Consider the following 18,307-nt stretch of genomic DNA (forward strand, 5'->3'; position numbering starts at 1 on the left):
TTGTTCCCTCCTCCCCTCAGTTATACTGTCACAGGGTTCTGAATTGCAGAAACAACACAGAAAATAACAGAGTTACAACAAGGAGAAGAAATGGAGCCAAGGCCAAGGTTTTTAATTTCCAAAGCTGTATCACATACTTTTGCTGCCATTAATCACTTGTGTGAACATTGCATTGATCTCTCTATTACCTGTGTTGGTATTTCCATGCTGTGTGTTTGTGTCTTCAAAGCATGGACCAGGTAGAAATCCTAGAACAGAACAAATTAATATGAGCTCTGGATGTAACCAAAGAGGCTTGGATAGAGTGATTATTCCTCTGGGAATATCTGTGTACATCTGGGCCACGTGTTTTAGCATCCTGTCAGAATCCTGTGGGAACATGGCTTTTCTTGGAGTTTGTTTTCTCATGTTACTCTAGATATAAATTCCCCTATCTCTATTAATTTCAATTTACAAACTAAATAAATGTAGCCTTAGAACATTTGGTATTTCACAGCACCAAGTAGAAACATCTAATTTCCACTCCCACCCCTGTACTTTCTGCATAGAGTTGTAAAGTTTTCCTTGGGCGTGTGGAGACAAACCTGAATAAAGCAGAACTTGAATTGCTTTGTTAAGGCACAGCATTTGCTTTGTGGGGCCTGAAAGCAATGGCCAGGAAACTTATGGTGAGTGGGCTGGGGGCAACACTCCTAAAGCCTTCTGCAGAACTGATGCTCCATTATGAGGAGCAGACAAGGCAGAAGGAATCTGCTTGGACATAACTGGAATACTTGATGTGTGATACTGCAGGTCCTTCTATGAATATGTACTAATGTCAGAGGTAGTGTACTGATGTTTTAGGAGTAGTTATTGTTTTTACTAGTAACAACCTTCTGATACTGCTGGTTATTGGTCTCCTGCCTTACAGTTCCAAGGTTGCTGTCATCCCACCCCTGAGCTGAGCTCTGATTGCAGGTCACGTGCAGGTCTCCCAACATGCTGGAAAAGCAGGCATGAATTCATGATGAGGAGCATGACATATATCAGTTAGTGATTGAACTGAGACATAGCCTGTAATCCAGAGAATTTTTTTCATTGCTATAGAGAAGACTCCACCAGAAGAATAATTAAAAAAAAATCCCAGGGTTATCAAACCATTCTAAAATTTGTGAAGTTTTCTGTTGCAAATAAGGTGCTGCATTTCACTGAAGTGTTCACGAAGATTAGCAGCTAACAATTACTTCCATGAACACTTCAATTGGTGGGAGACTGAATGGGAATCAGTGCAAGAATACAGCAGTGGATAAAACACTTGACAACAGGAATTAAACTTTTCAAATACTGAACAAATCATCACTGATTAAACACCTTTTTCATCTGCCTACAGACTGTCCTTTGCAGCAGGACCCTTCAATTTGGTATCGTTAGTCTATTTGAAGAAGACTGGTCTCTCCCCTGTATTGGGTCATCAGTCAAATATTTACTGCCCCTTAGCTTGCCTCCATTTTTAGAATTACTCACAGGAACAAAATGAGAATTCAGTTTTAGCTTTGATGTTTAAGTGTCTCCTGTTGAGCCTGCTAAGCCTGGCTGGAATACAGAAAAACAGTGTCTGTTTTGATCCCTGCTGAAAACTAAAGGAAGAAGGGGGGGGAGAAAAATAAAACAACAAAAAACCCTTCAAAGGTGAGTTTGATTTGTGCAAAGCCAGGTTGGAAAAAATTGATCTATTCCATCCTCAGTTAATGAATACCAGCTGCATTAAAAACAAAAACAAGCCACAAAAAGCCCCACCCAGAATCAAGCCCAGCACTGGTAATGATATCTCTGGGAAGGATGCTTTAAAAACAAAATCAGAATTCTGCAGTTTTATCAACTCTGGCAGTCTTTCATTTCACAATATAGGTTTGACTGGTGCTATATATGTTGGTATGAAGAAGAAATGGAAGAGCCTCATCCTGCACCTGTTAGGTGCAAGAGTTTATGTGAGGGAGAGTTGACAGAGAATGTAGGGTGAGGCCCCAGCGCCCACGCCTGGGACATGCATAACTTACAAGCAGAATTCTAAAAACTTAAACCACAGTAGGAGCTTCAATGATAAACACTCTGAGGCTACATGTACAAGCAGGGTACGATCCAGCTCTAGGTTCCAAAGTCAGCTCAAGTTAATATAAAATCTATCCATGAGAATCTTTCCGTTGTCTTCCATTAAGTGCTGGAGAATGGATCTCCTAGCAGGATGAAAAGTCCATGGGGATGTAGAGGAAGAGGGAGAGAATTCACATGGAAGAGCAGGCTGTCTCTGGGACAGCGTTCTCCAGCATGCCTAAATGAAATCCCAGATTCAGGAGACTGTGTTCCGAAGTGCATCTCCTGGAGTTGCAAAGCAAAGCCTTGGTGATCATACCTGCAACTTAGTGTGGATCCAAGGGAAGATTTGAACCTGGAACCTGCCTCTGGTCCTGCCACTTGCCAAGGAGAAACTGCAGAGACGAAGAACAGAAGAGGTATTTAGTTTGGGTTGAGAAACCTGGGCTGGAAATGAGAGAACTACTACAAAAATAAAAGGGCGTGCAGGGTTTAACAGGTAAAAAACCTCTTTCTTTGAGACGTTTTATTTAACCTGAAACAAAACCATTTGCATGCATAGGAGGAAGTATCCTCCTATTCTTGCTTCTCTTTTAGACTTATTTTGCTTGAATTTTAAGCCAAACACTGGTTAGAAGTGCCCACACGGGCTGCTCTTCTGCATTTTCCTCCTAGTGTAACTGGAAAGCGCCCACATTGTTTCCACACTTTCCAAATGTTCCCCTTAGGTTTCTTTTTTATCCCGTCTGTCCCTCAACCCCTCCCCCTCCTCCTCCCTCCTTCCCCCCCCCAGCCCTTTCCAGCTGAAATCGGTGTCATCTGTTGTGGCGGGTTCCTTTTTTTAACCCGCCAGGCCTGCGCTAGACCCCCCCATCCCATCCCACCCCATCCCATCGCATCGCATTCCATCCCATCGCATCCCATCCCATCCCATCCCATCCCACCCCCGGCTGCGGCGGGGGCCGGGCCGGGCGGGCTCTGCGGTGCCGCAGGTGCGGGGCGGGCGCTCCCGCACGGCCACGCCGCACCCCCCCCCGCCGCATGCGGGACAGCCCCTGCTCGGGGGAGAGAGGAGCGGCGCTGGGAACCGCCCTCAGGACCGGGAACCACCCGCAGGGCTGGGAAGCGCCGGGAGCTCGGCCCTGGCTGGCCCCCGCGGGGCGGGCGAGCGGAGGCTGGGGATGCTCGGCTGGTGATGCTGGTGGCGGAGGAGGAGGAAGAGGAGGAGGGGGGAGTTGGCGGGACAGCCTGAGGTGGGCGGAGGGGGGAGGCGGGTGTTATACCATCGCTCCGGGGAAGGGCTGAGCATTTGCAAATCCCGGCTGCAGCGAGAGCGGGGAGCATCCTACCCCCGCCGGGCCGGGCAGGGCGAGCTTCCCTCGGTATCCTAACGCCGTCCGCCTTCTCCCCGCCTTCCCCTGCCCGCCCGTGCCGCCCCGTGTCTCCCGTGCGGCGGAGCGGAGAGCGGTAGCTCGGGGCGATCGGCGCGGAGCGCAGCGCTGAGCCACCGCCGGCCCCTGTCCCCGCCGCGCAGGCACGGGCAGAGCCCTGGGTGAGTAGTCCCGGAGCTTCCCTGCTCCTCCAGACAGGCCAGAACCGTCCAGGCCCCCTCCTCCACATTCCCGTCTGCTTCTGCTCTCAGTTGGGTGCCCGCAAGGTGCAGATCATCTCTGTCCTCTGGTAGGTTGGTCAAGCTGGGATCCTTGCTTGGGGAGGGATTTTTGAAAGGCTTCACTATCCTCTCCTAAGTTATCTGTCTCAACTTGGAAATCAACTCCTTCTCTTCTATATAAGCTTCTCTTTCCCTCCCCATCTTTTCCTTTTTTGCCTGCTTTACAACTTTTCCAGCTTCCTTCACTTCCACCTGCCAATTTACATGGGTGCCAATGACATGCTGAGAGACTTTAGTCATTGAAGATTAGTACTAGCAAGTGTCTCAAAACATCTGTGTGTTTTCCTTTTGTTCTCCCCAAGGCTGAAAAGACATGACAGCTGAAAAGACTATTCCTATAATTAATGGCAAGCCAGAAGATGCTTTGGACCCGGAAGCCTCAAGCACCAACCTTGTCCACAGCAACGATAAGAAAGTTCATGAAAGAGGTCACTGGAACAATAAAGTTGAATTTGTGCTTTCTGTGGCAGGGGAGATTATTGGGTTGGGAAACGTATGGAGATTCCCATATCTTTGCTACAAGAACGGAGGAGGTAAGATGGCATCATATGTTGATTTACTGCTCACCCTAAACGTGGGAAATAAACAGTTAAGGACGCCTTGCAGTGATTTATTACGCTAGGAAGAGATACGAGCTCAAGATTTCAGCATATGTGCAGAGAGGGAAGTGTAAAACATCTGACAACTAAGAAAAAAAATCATATTTCTCTTTCCTTTTCTAGAAACACTGTGTGGGTTACTTTTACGAGTTGCTTTTACGTTAGTAAATTGCTGTATTTTTTTTCGTGAGATATTTAATATAGAAGAAGCCAGTGTTCCCTTAGAGTAATACGGTCTGTGTTTTCTTCTACATGGCAATCAGACCCAAGCATACTTCAATAAGTTTGTTTGACACAGGAAAGAATGTAACAGTTTATTTTTCAAGCAGAATACTTTGGAGAAGATGCATGTTTTTTCTGATAGTGCCACAAAGACAAAATTCTTCATCGTGTAGAAATTTTTGTTACTCAATGTACTTGTTTTCTTCCTCAGTGCTTCCCCAGTTCCTACATTAAGGTAGGGGAAGATGTCAAAAATCATGGTTGCTCAAAGAAGAGAGCAAACCCTAATAAATTTAAAATATGAATGTTATTTGAGAGAGAAAAGAGCAGACTTAACTTGTACAGAAGTAAGACCACGTGGCATGTACTGGTCATAGTTAAGTACAAACTGTGTAAGGTATATGATAGTTGAGAATAAGCACATCATCTGTGACCTATGAAGCAATGAAGAAAGAAAAGTAAATTAAAAACTCAGTTTAGAATTCTGTGGACTGGGCTCAACATTCTCCCCGCTTAAGGCAGTGTGAGTGTAACCACACGGGCTGGGAGGAAAACTGTCACAGTGGCTGAGGTGCAAAGATCTGTCCCATGAGGGGTTTCCTCGTTAACAATGCTGCACCAAATTTATTTTCCCTGTCCCTCCTTGTCCGAATTCAGGCATGGTTTTGGCCCATTTTGTCTGCTGTTTCTCTAAGACTAATAGTGCTGTGGAAGACATGTTTGTTTGCAGTGCCTTTCTCTGTATGTCTGTACTTGGGCAAAACTAAGATAGCAGGAGTTCACCTCTTTGCAGAATGATGTTACCAAATACTGCTGTTAGTACATAAATATTAATATGCTGGATATGATATACAGGACAGTTTCTCATTAATTGTCAAAGTGTTCCCAGAGAACTTTTGGAAGAGGAAAAAATAGAAATGTATTTTTGGTGTGTCATTTTCTTGTCCACAGAGCCACCTTTCCATGTCCATTTGTAGGTATGTGCTACCTTGTCCAAACGTGATGCTGTCATTTTTTAAAGGCTCTAACATTAGGTAGGAAGAATTCTAATCATGGTTTTGGGTTATTCGATGGTAAAGTACGTACTCAAATATCATACTGAATCACTACTCTATTCCTTAAGAATAGAATTAGTGTGTGTGTGATCTAATTGGTCATGTCCTGGCACCTCGGGGAATTTGCCATTGACCAGTTTTATTCAATGAAGGCTTTGGTCTGTGACCTGTGGGTTTGTAATTCTCTGGAGTGCCCTGGTGGAATTAGACCAGAGTTTGTTTTCAGTGTTTACATCTGATGCACCAAACTGCTTAGTGTGTGGTAAGTGAAGACAATGGTAAAATACATGAGCTAGCCATGAAATAACTTGCTAGATACAGAACAAACCTAGAAGCTCTAGTATGGAACTTGGGAGCTCTGACCTCCCTCTGGCACTTCCTCTGAGTCATGACAGGCTGTGTAAGCACAAGCTTCTATAATTTTAGGTTGTTCTTGTAGATATTTATTTGGAGATTTTAGGAAAATTAATTTCTTTTTATTAGAACTCGATATTTCTTGGAATATGATCTTTTTACAAGCTGGGAAACCTGACTTTCATGATGTATACCTGCGGTAGAACAGTGTTGGAAAAACAGTCAAAGCAAATACTTTGGATTTCAACAAGTTGCCACGTTAAACTCACTGTGATTGTGAGCTGGATGTGACACTGGCCAGCAGTTCACCTGGCCTATCCAGATCTTGTTCAAAACAATATGCACAGTAAATTCTGCAGAGAAGTCACGTTTTAGCTGTAAGGATTCCAGTCTTTGTGAAATCCTCATGGATTGCTTGAGAGGCAGATGAGATTCAGCTACAGGAAAATTTCCCAGCTGAGGGAAGAGACTACTAGTGAAGAGATCTCTGGTGCTGTGCTGGCTCTGAAGAAACAAACTGCAAGCAAAAGCAACTGTTTTTAGTTGTCTTAACTTTCTAATCAAGGTGACTAAAGCACAGCAGTTGTTACTGGTTGTGTTTGAGTTTTGATGTGGTTCATAAGCTATACTGGAGTTTGCTGGGGGCATCTGACAGAATTGTTGATGCTTTGTTATTTCCCTAGAATTTCACATTAATGTTTCTAGCTGATCAGGCAAAATCCTGCTTTCCTGCTCTTATAAGTAGTTCTAAAGTCTGTTCCTTTTCCATAATCTTTATCATGAGACTTATGTAAATAATATACAAAGGACTTCTTGGATTTAGTTTCTTCATTCCTTCTTTCTGGGGAAAAGCAAGGAAGAGAAGATAGTGTAGACTGATGTGGTTGATGATCAGTGCAGGACTTTGTGGCTGAGCAAGACTGTAATCTTTTCAGTGTTTGAGAGACACATGAGCAGACTTTAGTCTATGCTGAGGAACTTTGATCTGGCCTTTTTTAGTCCAAGACATTGGCTTACAGGTCAACTTTGGATATTTGGGGCCAGGGGTAAACGCTTCCTGCGCTGTCAGCTTGATGGCTGAGAGAGAGCTAAATGATCCTTCCTTTACTAGGAGAATTCTCACAAAGTTGTCAAGGAACTGCATTCGTTATAACCAACACCCACTCAATATTCCCTTGTAGGCGCTTTCCTCATCCCATATGTGGTTTTTTTCATTTGCTGTGGAATACCAGTATTTTTCCTGGAGACGGCCTTGGGACAGTTCACTAGTGAAGGAGGCATTACATGCTGGAGGAAAGTTTGCCCTCTGTTTGAAGGTAACAAACACTTCTATGTTCTACTGCAAAAGAGTGCGTTGACCTTGAAGTAAAATGAAATAAATTGTATCAAAATTGAAGTTAAAGATATATTTAAAATAGTAAGCATTTGTTTTTAAATTACCTGAAAAGCAGGAGTTTTCTCTCATGTCTCACTTATTTATTTTTTTTTCTCTAGGCATTGGCTATGCTACCCAAGTGATAGAGGCACATCTAAATGTATATTACATCATTATTTTAGCATGGGCTATCTTCTATTTGTTTAACTGCTTTACTACAGAACTTCCCTGGGCTACCTGTGGGCATGAATGGAATACAGGTATGACCTCAGTGGAGATTATCCCTATACAAAAACCTTCCAAATAATTGATTAATACATTAAAATGCCATGAGCAAAACTGTTCTTGTAGAAAAGTCACTGCAAATGGGCCAATCACATCCCATGATAAAGGAAACCTGGAGTGAACACTTACTCATACCTTTTTGGTTTAGGTCATTGTATAAGCATTTGTTCCTGTAGAATATATTGCAGAAGAAGAAGATTTTGGATTTTTTTAATTCTGTAAGATATTCTGGCTAAATCCCAAGACTCTCATTTGCAATCATACCTATTCTCCCTAAATTCAGTGAGTGAATTCTGCTGCAGAGACGGACCTGATGACAGGTTGCAATCTTGCTCTTTCACTCTAATGAAATCACGAGGCATTTGAATGGAGAGAAAAATATTAGATGTGGATCTTTGGATTTGCTCTTTCAAACGCCAGATGTTGAGGGAAAATGTTCATCAAGCTCCTTCTGGAAATTTAGTTGCATGCATAATTCTTACAGCATGCAAAGTAGCCTCCTGCATGAACGATGAGGTGGTGTGTTTGTGAGGGTTTGCAGCACAGGGCTCTTCATCTGTCTCCCTTCATTGATATTTTTATGTGTAATTCTCTGCTTATTGCATTTCTGGATCACAAACACCTATGGGGAGGATTTCCTGTCAATGCCCTTATTTCCATTATTCCTGAAGTTTGTGTATCTATTCCTTATATCGCTCTCTTATTTCGAACCACGTACCAATTGTACTGTCTTCCATGTTTTTCTGTTAAATGGCCATTATCATGGCCTTTGAGCACACCTAAAACTGCCTGAAATCTTACAGTTAATGTTAGGGAACTAGTCTTGGGCCCAGTGGATGTGGAAGGCTTTCGTATCAGTTGTGGCAACCCAGCAGAGGAGCTTGGCCAACGTTGTTGGCTGTTCAAATACGACACGTCAACTCAGCAGTGCTGAGCTGCTTTGGCCTCCCTTCTCTGTGCTGGAGATGATAATAATAAAAAACCAAAGGAATTATTCACTTGCCATATTAGGGCAAAGTGGAAGCTTGTTGCTGGCCATGTTCCATGAGCCATTTGTTGCCATAAGCCACTGAACTTGGAATATGCTGTAATTCCCAATCCATTGCCTCAGTTTCTCAACATGTCTTTCTGCCTGAGGGGGTTTATTGGCCCTGCCATTGAAATGTGCCTTTGGGAAGTGTTACAGGAGAGTGGTCATGGATATTTTTCTGGGATAGGCCTGTGGTCTGGTGATCAAAGCACAGTGTTACACATGCAGCAAATGTATTGTAGAAGGGTGGCTTCACAAGGTGCACGAACAAGAAAAAAATGTACTTGCACTCAATATAACAAACACTTTTTTTTTTTGTTCTTTTATAGAAAACTGTGTGGAATTTCAAAAACTTAACATGAGCAACTGCAGTCAAGTCTCTTTACAAAATGCCACTTCTCCAGTGATGGAATTCTGGGAGTAAGTGCACATGAACTTAATGTTTGATCAGACTATATAACTTGATTGTTTACACTTGATTAGATACCTTGTAACCCTATTATGGCACTTAGTGATGTGAGTTCCTTTGGAAATTTTCTTATACAGCCAAAGAGAGTCAGGATGAGGGTTTTTAACTCTTTTTTTTTTTTAGAGGAGGGTTTTTTTTTTAACTCTTTTTTTTCTACAAGGAGAGGAATTCCATATCCTGAAAGAACACAGAACAAAGTGTGCCACTTGCTTGGGAGCTTGGCTCCTGCTGCTGGAGGAAAGAGCCTCAAACCCATACTAATGAGGAGGCAGAGGTGGAAAAAAAGAGGAGGATTTAAAATATTTTTGTAATTTTTTTTTTTTCCCAAATGTTTCTTAAGAGTTTGAGAGTTGCATCTTCATCCTTGTTTCAGCTATCTAATACTCTGTCTTCTGCACCTCATTATATTTTAAAGCACTATGTAAGTGTTAGTTATTCAGCTGGAATAATGGGAGAGTTTAACTCTCTCATGTCTCCTGGATTCTGATTTCTAGTTAGACTGCTAGAAGAAAAATATATCTTTGCAAAGCATGGTCTGATTTTGTGGTGGCGTATTTTTTTTCTCACTATAAATATTTAATCAATGCAGTTCAGTAGCATATTTGTTTCTCGCAGGGCACAGTGTGTGTTCAGACAGTCATAGAAATAGAATTTTAATACTCAATGATCTCACAATTTAACGTGTGTTACACAATTCTGGGTAACTAGAATTTCTTGAGGACCTATTAATTTTGTTGTTAAGACAGAGCCTTAATCTAAGGCTGTATGTTTAGAGCTCTGTTTTATGTTAGGACAGCAACAGCTACACTTTGAAAGAACTATGAATTAAGAGTGCCCTTGAAGGGGGAACTGTACATTGACACAATTACCTTGAATATGGACATGTGCTATTGTCTCTCTCTGAACCTTTGTGTCTTGCTACATCAGTTAATTTAGCCTTCATGGGCAGTAAGTGTTGCTTTAGTAAATAATACTGTTTTATTTAAAAATAAAATAAAAACCCCCAAAACTAAATTAAACCTGAACAATATGAAAGATGCATAAACTCCCTGGGTAAAATGGTAACTTCATTTTCTGTTAAAATTTTCAATAATCTGAACACACTTGAAGTATTAAATCAAAGTATATCAACTCTACCCACTCCCTAGATAATGTTTCAGACTAAATAAGAGTTTCTTAGGGGACATCTTTTATTGCTATGACTTCATCATTGTACCAAAAATATCTTATGGCTCTTTAGGATAACTTGAATTAAGATTTCATAAAACTAGAGTAAATGAGGAAAGTATTTTCTCCAGTACTAACATAATTTACCTGCTGTATTTTTTTGCTCATTCAAAAATATTCACAATTCAGCCACTGAATGGTAGCTCCAGTTATCCAGAGGAGTAAGCAACATTTAATTAAATTATATAGAGGGTACAGACTAAGTTTTGTCTCCTCATGTTTCTAGGGTTTTGTGGGGTTTTGTCAGTGTTCACCTTTGGATTGCCTAAATTCCCATGTCAGTTTATTTTGATGCACATACAAATACATTTTAAGCATGTCCCTTCTCAGAGTCCTCTAAAAATGAAGCCAAACATGAGTCTACAGCTAAACTTGAATGCAAACTACAGTGGAGTTGAAATCCTTAAAATTTGGGGCTCATATGCCTACCTGATTTTGGATAAGTTAGGAATGGCTTATGAAACTAGAAGGGATAATCAGATTTAGTCTTTTCTCAAACTTGTTTTACAGTCTTGCGTATATATACTCCTACACTTTAAAAATAAAAAAAATAAAAAAAAAGACAAGGTAAACAAAATAATTTGTCATTTATTTGGAACTTCTTTCTTTGTTGTGCTATGGACAAACTTTTCGTAATACTAACAGCCTGCTGGCTAATATAGCTTAAGATATTAAACTTATCTACTTTCTCCAAGCAAAACTGAAGTTACCCAGTTTTTCACCCTTAGAAAATAAATGTAGTCCTTTCCTGCTGAGAAAATTACTTGCCTTGTTAAAATTGAAGTAGGTATGATGTTGCATGGCTTCAAAATTTAAAATAGATATGACACACTAGTTTGAGAATGAGCTTTAATATGTGTCAGGACTCATGTTGCATTAAAATAACTAATCAGAATTAAGAGAAGATTGTAATTAATTATGTGTCTTAAATATCAGATATAAATGCACAGTGGAGGTTTTTATGTATAGATGTGCAAGGCAGATCAGAGAATAATTAATACAAAGTAAACTAGACTAGTTAATTTGCCCAGAAAATCATCTTCTAATCTGTAGATGAGTGTTACCAGTAATATTATTTCACTTAGCCAGAGGTCTTGTTCCTGTCACGTTGCTTTACTACCTTGTAAATTCTGATTTTTTCGGAGCAGTAAATTTATTGAAAGACTTGTTGAAACAAATAGCAAGAGGAAAGATGCTCGTGTGGACTGCACTGAGCATCTGCTCTTTGCTATTTTCAGAGCTCCTGTTGACAGTGTGTGAGAATCCTCAATCCCCAATCCCAGAACTGAGTTCATTTGCATAACGACCGGGTTCCTTAGTAGTAATTAAGGTGGTGCCCGTGAGGGGAAGAGGGAAGGCTCTGGGTTTCTTCTGAACAACCGTAGCATTCAGAACCTTTACACTTTGCTCTCTGCCATGCCAAGGCTGCAACTGAGATTTCTCTAAGTTCTGGTCATATACAGCCAAATTATTGTGTGAGGGGAAAAAAATTTGTGGCTTTTTGGTTTTTTTGGTGTGTGTTTTTTTTTTTTTTTTTTTTTGTCTTGTGGTTTTTTTGGTTTTGTTTTGATTTTATTTTTTTTTTTTTTAATCTGTTACCATCCAATCTTGAGTTAATCTGTGGATTAGAGTGGTAATTATTGTGAATAGTGATCCTATTTACTTACTGAATGGGGAGCTCGTTTACATGAAGGACTCAATACTGCATTTGTAAACTGTCAGGCTGATGTTACAGCTTTCCTTTGATAGCACCTTACCACAGTCTCCTACAGTAGTTACCATATCTTCAGGGTTTTTTTTTTAATTAAACCCAACCTACCAAGAAAAATGCTTGGGGGAGCCTCAGTCATTACCCAGGGCATGTTTTAGCAGTGCTGTGTGTTGCTTTGAAGCCCGATGGTGTCAGTGTGAGAGTTACCAATGCTGAGGGAGGCACAGGTTGCTGTGTATCACACAGAATTTACATCATAGAAGTGCAGGGGAACAAGATGGATTCGGTTTTATCTGTGCAAAAATGAATACACCAGGCCCAAAAGAATGTCTTCATTTCTGGCTTTGAAAAGGAGCCTTCTCTCTTTTAACTAGTGCTACTGTGTCTTTTTTATTATCTAGTCTATAAGACTCAGCCCCTATTTACTCGTGACTGGAAGCAAATCCAAGTCCTCAGCTGGGCTGGGGATTGCAAACAAAGCCTTCAGCTTTTCTGCTGAAATACTTGTAGCTTTTTTTGCTTCTGTAGCTTTGGTTGCTCCTAAATCTATTCCTCAAGCTGAGCATCATCTCACCCAAGTGCAGCGATGACTGAGAGGATGTTTTGCAGTACTATGAAGCTTTTCTGGCCTGCAGAGCAAGAGTTCCCCTTCCTCAGGTCTGTACAGAGGATGGTGCCTCTGATACTTCAGCATTCTCCACCTGCTTTGATAGCTGGGTCACCCAGAGACTTAATTATTGTCCTGGATGGATTGTTCTTTGTTTAAAAAAATAGCAAAAGACTACAGAGACAAATACTGCAGTAGGTTCTGAATGCCTTTTGCTATGCTCAGAAGAATCTCATTGCACAGGCAGCAAGTTCAAAACTTAAAATATTTTTAGGAGCCTGTAATTGATAACTCCTCGTCTGTAGCTCTCCAGTGAAAAGGGTCTGATCCTGCTGGAGGAGCAGCAGGCAAAGTTTGGGAGTTTGGACACTCTTTTCTTGTTTTCCTACTTAAAAAAGGCTCTCGCTGTTAATGTTTTAAATGTGAGCAGACTTGCCACTGACCACTGGTATCAACGTTGACAACTGGGAAAAATTAGGAGATTTAAGGATTTTTTTTACCATAATTCAAAAGCCATAGCCTTGAGAAGTCTCACATTCCATCTGCATGTACAGCTTTTTAAGGTAAGCAGCTAAATTGATAAAAATTCACTTCTTATTCTTCAAACTCTCTGTTGCCGTGTTCCAAAGGACAGGCAAGAGTCTGAAACTTCACTTTTCACTTCTTACTGGTGCCAGCATTCAGTGAATGGCCTGTTGCCTCCCATTTATGGCTTTTCCCTCATCCAGTGTTTAAGGATTTTCTAAGAAAAAGTAATAATCATAGTTTCTAGGCACAGCACATGGAATTCTTAGTGTCCAAACATTAAACAGTTAACAGTAGCAGCTTCAGTGTTGTTAATTCCTGATATGTTAAAGCAGCCCAATGAAAGAGAGCTGTGGCATTAGGTGAGGATGTATTTATAGCCTGGGAAACAGAATAGAAAGGAGAGGATGCTCTGCTCCATTGTTTTTTCTGCTTTCCTAGGAGAAGAAATTGCCTGGCAGGTGTGGGGGGCATCAGCCATGTCTGTGTGCTCTTTTGGCAGCTACTCCAGTCTGTCACCATGGTCAGGAATTTGAGGTTTCCAGTGCCTGGGAAAGGAGCTGGACAGAAAGAGGATCCTTGGTTGATTCCACCTCAATAGTTTTTTATTGGCTGTATAACAACAACTTAGTCCTCTGTTAAAGAAGGTCTAGTTGTTGGCCTGTCACTCTCTGGAGAGGGTGACACATCCTTAGCGTTTCCAAGTAAAGCCCAGTGAGGAAAAAAACCATTGGTTTTGTCTAGGGAAAAGAAAAGGGGCTGTTCTCAGCAAAAAGGAAAAGGCACAAACCCATTCCTTGCAAAGTCAAAAAGAGGTTTTTCCTGTTTCATTCAGGCTGCAAATGAGTGCAGGAGTCACATTGTGGTTAATCCCCACCACACTAGGAGAAGTCATTAGCAAGTTGAGCCTGATCCTGCAGTGCTCAGTACCCAGAGACCTCCAGCACCCCTCAGAACCAGGCCCTTTGTGCAGGTCTTGTAGAACATTGAGTCGTGCCAGACTTGCTTGTTTCTGCTCAGTTCATAAGAGGCCGTGTGAAAATTGCTTTTTTGTTGGGAGTCATGTGAGCTCTTCATCTGGTTTTGCCTGGAGATCACTGACTTTTCCTGAGCTCAGCTGAAAGGAGTAAATGGGATAGGTGACAAAATGCAAAGTGGATTTCTTCCATATCGAGGGATGAACCCTGAAGCAGAAAGATGGACTTCCATGTTTTTTGATTTTTGTATTGAATATTGCACCTAGCAATTTTACTATGGAAAAATAAAATTACCTTAGAAATTGCAAAGTCAAGTATTTGTGTGTTAGGAAATAAAACTGCACAACATCATTTCTATTAAGTCCACACCTTTTATGAACACGATCATCTTGAGATGAAGGACTGCCTAATATTTTGTCAACATATCTGCTTTGATCTTGTTAGAGGATGGATAGGGAGCAAACACTGTGCAGGTATTCAATATTTGTTCTTTTTGTCAGCAGAGCAGGAACCTAATAATAAGGGAAGATAGAACATAAGAAAATGAACAAAGTTATTAATTTAATCAAGGCTTCTTCAGGTGCTCGTGGTGCCTGTGGTTGTACCATCATGGTTTTATTCATTATTTACATGTTCATTCATCCTCACAAAATTTCAATAAGTTCAAATTATTCCCATTTTATAGAACGGGATCTGAGCTACAGAGAGAGTAAAAGTGCTAAGTATGGGGGTGGGCAAGACACTTTTTTAGCATTAAGGTTGCACAATTTTTATTCCAACAAAGGAACAAGAAAATGTATGAAAGTCAGCTTTGGCCAAATATTAATATAAAGTTACTTAATTGAAGACACCATGGTTGAAACAATAACTGCTATTTCATTCCAAACAAAACATTTTTTTGGTACACTTGCATGAATATTTAAGTGGTTTTTTTTTTAAAAAAAGCAGTAATTTTTGTTGTCTTTTCTCTAGTGACTATTTAGAAAGCTCTCCTTTCTGTATTTTGTTGGCAAAAAATTGAATATATATTTCACTTCCTTGAATGTGTTCTGTACAGGTTGGGAACTTCACTGTCTTCTCTTGAGCTCACTCAGCCTTGTATAAAAGTTAAATAATCATGGATTATGGACTGGGATTTAACGTCTGGCTTCTCAGGGTGTTGCCACAACTAGAATTGGACAGGATCATTCTCTCACTGTCACAGTATTTATTGAGATGGTTCAGATTGAAAAGGTTACCTGAGAATAATTGAGGGGAGACTATTCTGATACTCAATATGTTAATAGTTAATAGTTAGACCATCCAGTTCAGGCTTTGTGGCAAAGAAATAGCTGTTGATACACAGCACTAACAGGAGAGAGGGATAACTCGGACTGAGCCTCCTGCAGAGCAGCAGGAAGTTTAATAGCTCTGGAGTTCTCCTTGTAGCCTTTAGGCTAAAGGAGGGCAGGGAAGGTGGGTTTCCAGCAGGAGGGCTGAGCTTTTTGCCTGTTTCCTGTCCTGGTCTCTTCTCTGAGTTTATGGAAATCAACTCTTCATTCGGCACGTTTCTAATCTTAGTTCTTGGAAAGGTCTCTTCAGAGGGACCTGAACACCAGCCTGCTGCTGGGCCAGGGGGGAGGTATCTCAGTGCTGATTTTAATTCCTCAGTTGATGTCTTAATCCCTGATCCATGCTAATGCCTGCATGGCATTTCCACCACAACTATCCAGTTTAGCATCATTCCTTATGATTACATCCAATCCTGCCATTCCCAAATATGCCTCCCACTGCTGCCCCTTCTTTGGGCAGTTCAGTTTAATCTCTTTTCTTGGGCAATTCATGGTCTTCTGACTTGTCTCTAAGTCAGGTATAGTTCTGTTTCCCACCTCCAGCCACCCAGTCCTGATCATTTGCTCCAGCCAGCTGACTGCTTCCCAAAATTACACTTGGTCTCCAGCCTTAGCTCCCTAAACAGTTTGCCTCTGCTCCCTAAATTCCTTGGCCAGCTAATCACAGACTGCTCTTCCTTCTGCTCATTGCTCCTCCTCCTCTCCCCATGCCTGTGTGCTGCTGTAGGGCCTGGGCTCCTTGTCCAGACAGACTCACTCCAATTTATCCAGTCTCCCTAATTCCCGCTCCTCCAAGTGTTTTCTTCTTCCCAATGTTCTGTAAATTATGCAAAGTTAGTAAACATGCAGCTCTGTAGTATTTTTATGGAGGAATCCAGGAAGGTTTCATCCATCTCTTGATGAAGTCTGTTGGCAATGTGTGCATTTCTTTTTAGTTCAACTGTGAGCTTCTCACAATATATATTATTTTCTTATGCAGTCAAGAATTGCCATTAACTTTTTTGAAGCTAATCATCATAAAAAAACCCCCTTTGTTTAAACAGTCTGGAACAAGTCTGAATAAATACACTTGTATCTGAATATAGGATTTTGTAATGGACAGTTTTAAATAATAAAAACTTGGTGTTAGGAGACAACTTCATGTTTTGGAAAAGTAACTCTAAAATGTTACCAACTCCTTTTCAGTAGTTGTACGTACTTAAGGTAGTAATAAACCTTTCTATGATTGTGATTTAATCTGTTATTTGCCTAGATATTTAGAATGATACTGTTAATTTTTTATGAGTGATATCTGAAATATTTCACTATCTACTACTTAAAGTGCATTTTGGGAATTTGTAGCATTTGGTTGGTTCTTATACTAAAATATGGCAAAATTTTGGCCTGCACTGTGGCCAAAAATAGAAAGTACATTTTTGTAGCAAAGATCTTACATGAGCTATTTAAAATATCACTTAGTTACAGACTTGTAAAAGTTCTAGCAATGAAATCATTTTCTACTCATAGTTGGAAAACATACACAGGGAGATGAGTGAGGTGCTTAAAAAACTGACCTTTAGAAGCTGCTGGCTTAGACATTCAGTTTTGCTGAAGAATGGTAATTTTTTTTAAGAATTGGGAACATTATGGACATTTTTATTATCGTTATTAACATAGGAAAGTGTGTCTAAAGACGTGTATGTATCTGTATATGCACTTTTTTCTATTATAAGGAAAGAACTCCATGAAAAAAGCACAATTTGCTTGGAGGGGTAAAATGAAAAAAAGTCAAAGGTCTAAATTAGCAAAAACTTGGTTGTGCCATGACAGGTTTGGCCAAATCAGTCAATAGCAGCACATGCCAAAATAATCAGGCACGTTTCTTCTGGCTTTGCTGGGGGTTTAACTGGTTTCTCATAAGTTGTTGGTTTGTTGTGTTCCGGGTTTTTTTTTTCCATCTGCTTTTTTTTCCTATGTTTGTTTTGGTTTTTTGAGTTGGGTTTTTTTTAATCACCTTTTTTTTTTTGTTATTTACGTCAGAAAAAACCTCTACTGAAAGGCCTCCTTTCAGTTATGTTTGGGTTTGTGCAATTAAAAAAGTGAGTTCCCCTCCTCTGTGAGTTATCTACAGCCTCCTACAAGTGTCTAAGCAAACTTTAAATCCAGAAAACTAAAAGCACAATACAGTTGGTGGCATTTGCTGCCTGAAACCAATTAGTCCCTCCTGTAACTCCCCTAAAGAAGAGAGATCTTGCACAGGACAGGCTGAAAAGTTACATTCCAGGTGACAAAATGCAAAGTGGATTTCTTCTATATCGAGGGATGAACCCTGAAGCAGAAAGATGAACTTCCATGTTTTTTGATTTTTGTACTGAATATTGTACGTAGCAATTTTACTATGGAGAAAAAAAATTACCTTAGAAATTGCAAAGTCAAGTATTTGTGTATTAGGAAATAAAACTAAAAGAACTAATAAAAAAAAAAGAACTATTTCCTTCCCCAACTCCCTGTGGGAATTGGATTTGCGAGACTTGATGTGCAAACAAATTGCATGTAACTCTTCCAAGGCATATTTTTCAATACCTGTGGAATCCTTTAAATGTGCCTGTGGCCTTGTAAATAATAGCTTGTTATTTTCAGCTGTCCAAGAATGCATCCGTTAGATTTTCTCCCCATTAGATTTTCTCCCCATCTTGAAATTGAGAATCTGAAGGACTTTGGTGCAAGAGATTTTACAGCCACTCGAGCAACTGAAAACAACATTAAAGAGCAGTCACATTCATCTTCTTGGCTATCTCAGCATGGGGACTGTGTCAAGC

At 40.6% G+C, this 18,307-nt stretch overlaps 1 protein-coding gene across 3 annotated transcripts in view; it reads left to right on the forward strand.

Moving 5' to 3' along the window:
• The first annotated feature begins 3,383 nt into the window (after positions 1-3,383).
• The window catches only part of LOC113996953 (sodium- and chloride-dependent GABA transporter 3), a 96,916-nt gene continuing 81,992 nt past the window's right edge, over positions 3,384-18,307 (forward strand). The window contains exons 1-5 of one of the 3 annotated variants that reach the window (XM_039378414.1): positions 3,384-3,622; positions 4,045-4,275; positions 7,154-7,288; positions 7,467-7,607; positions 8,992-9,086. In XM_039378414.1, coding sequence (XP_039234348.1) covers positions 4,056-4,275; positions 7,154-7,288; positions 7,467-7,607; positions 8,992-9,086 — 591 coding nt within the window. In that variant the 5' untranslated portion in view covers positions 3,384-3,622; positions 4,045-4,055. The other 2 variants (XM_027738434.2, XM_027738508.2) reach the window with 2 other exon arrangements.

The sequence above is a fragment of the Pipra filicauda genome, unplaced genomic scaffold (genome assembly GCF_003945595.2).
Source record: "Pipra filicauda isolate LSUMZ 115617 unplaced genomic scaffold, ASM394559v2 scaffold102_size2360937_pilon, whole genome shotgun sequence".
NCBI lineage: Eukaryota > Metazoa > Chordata > Aves > Passeriformes > Pipridae > Pipra > Pipra filicauda.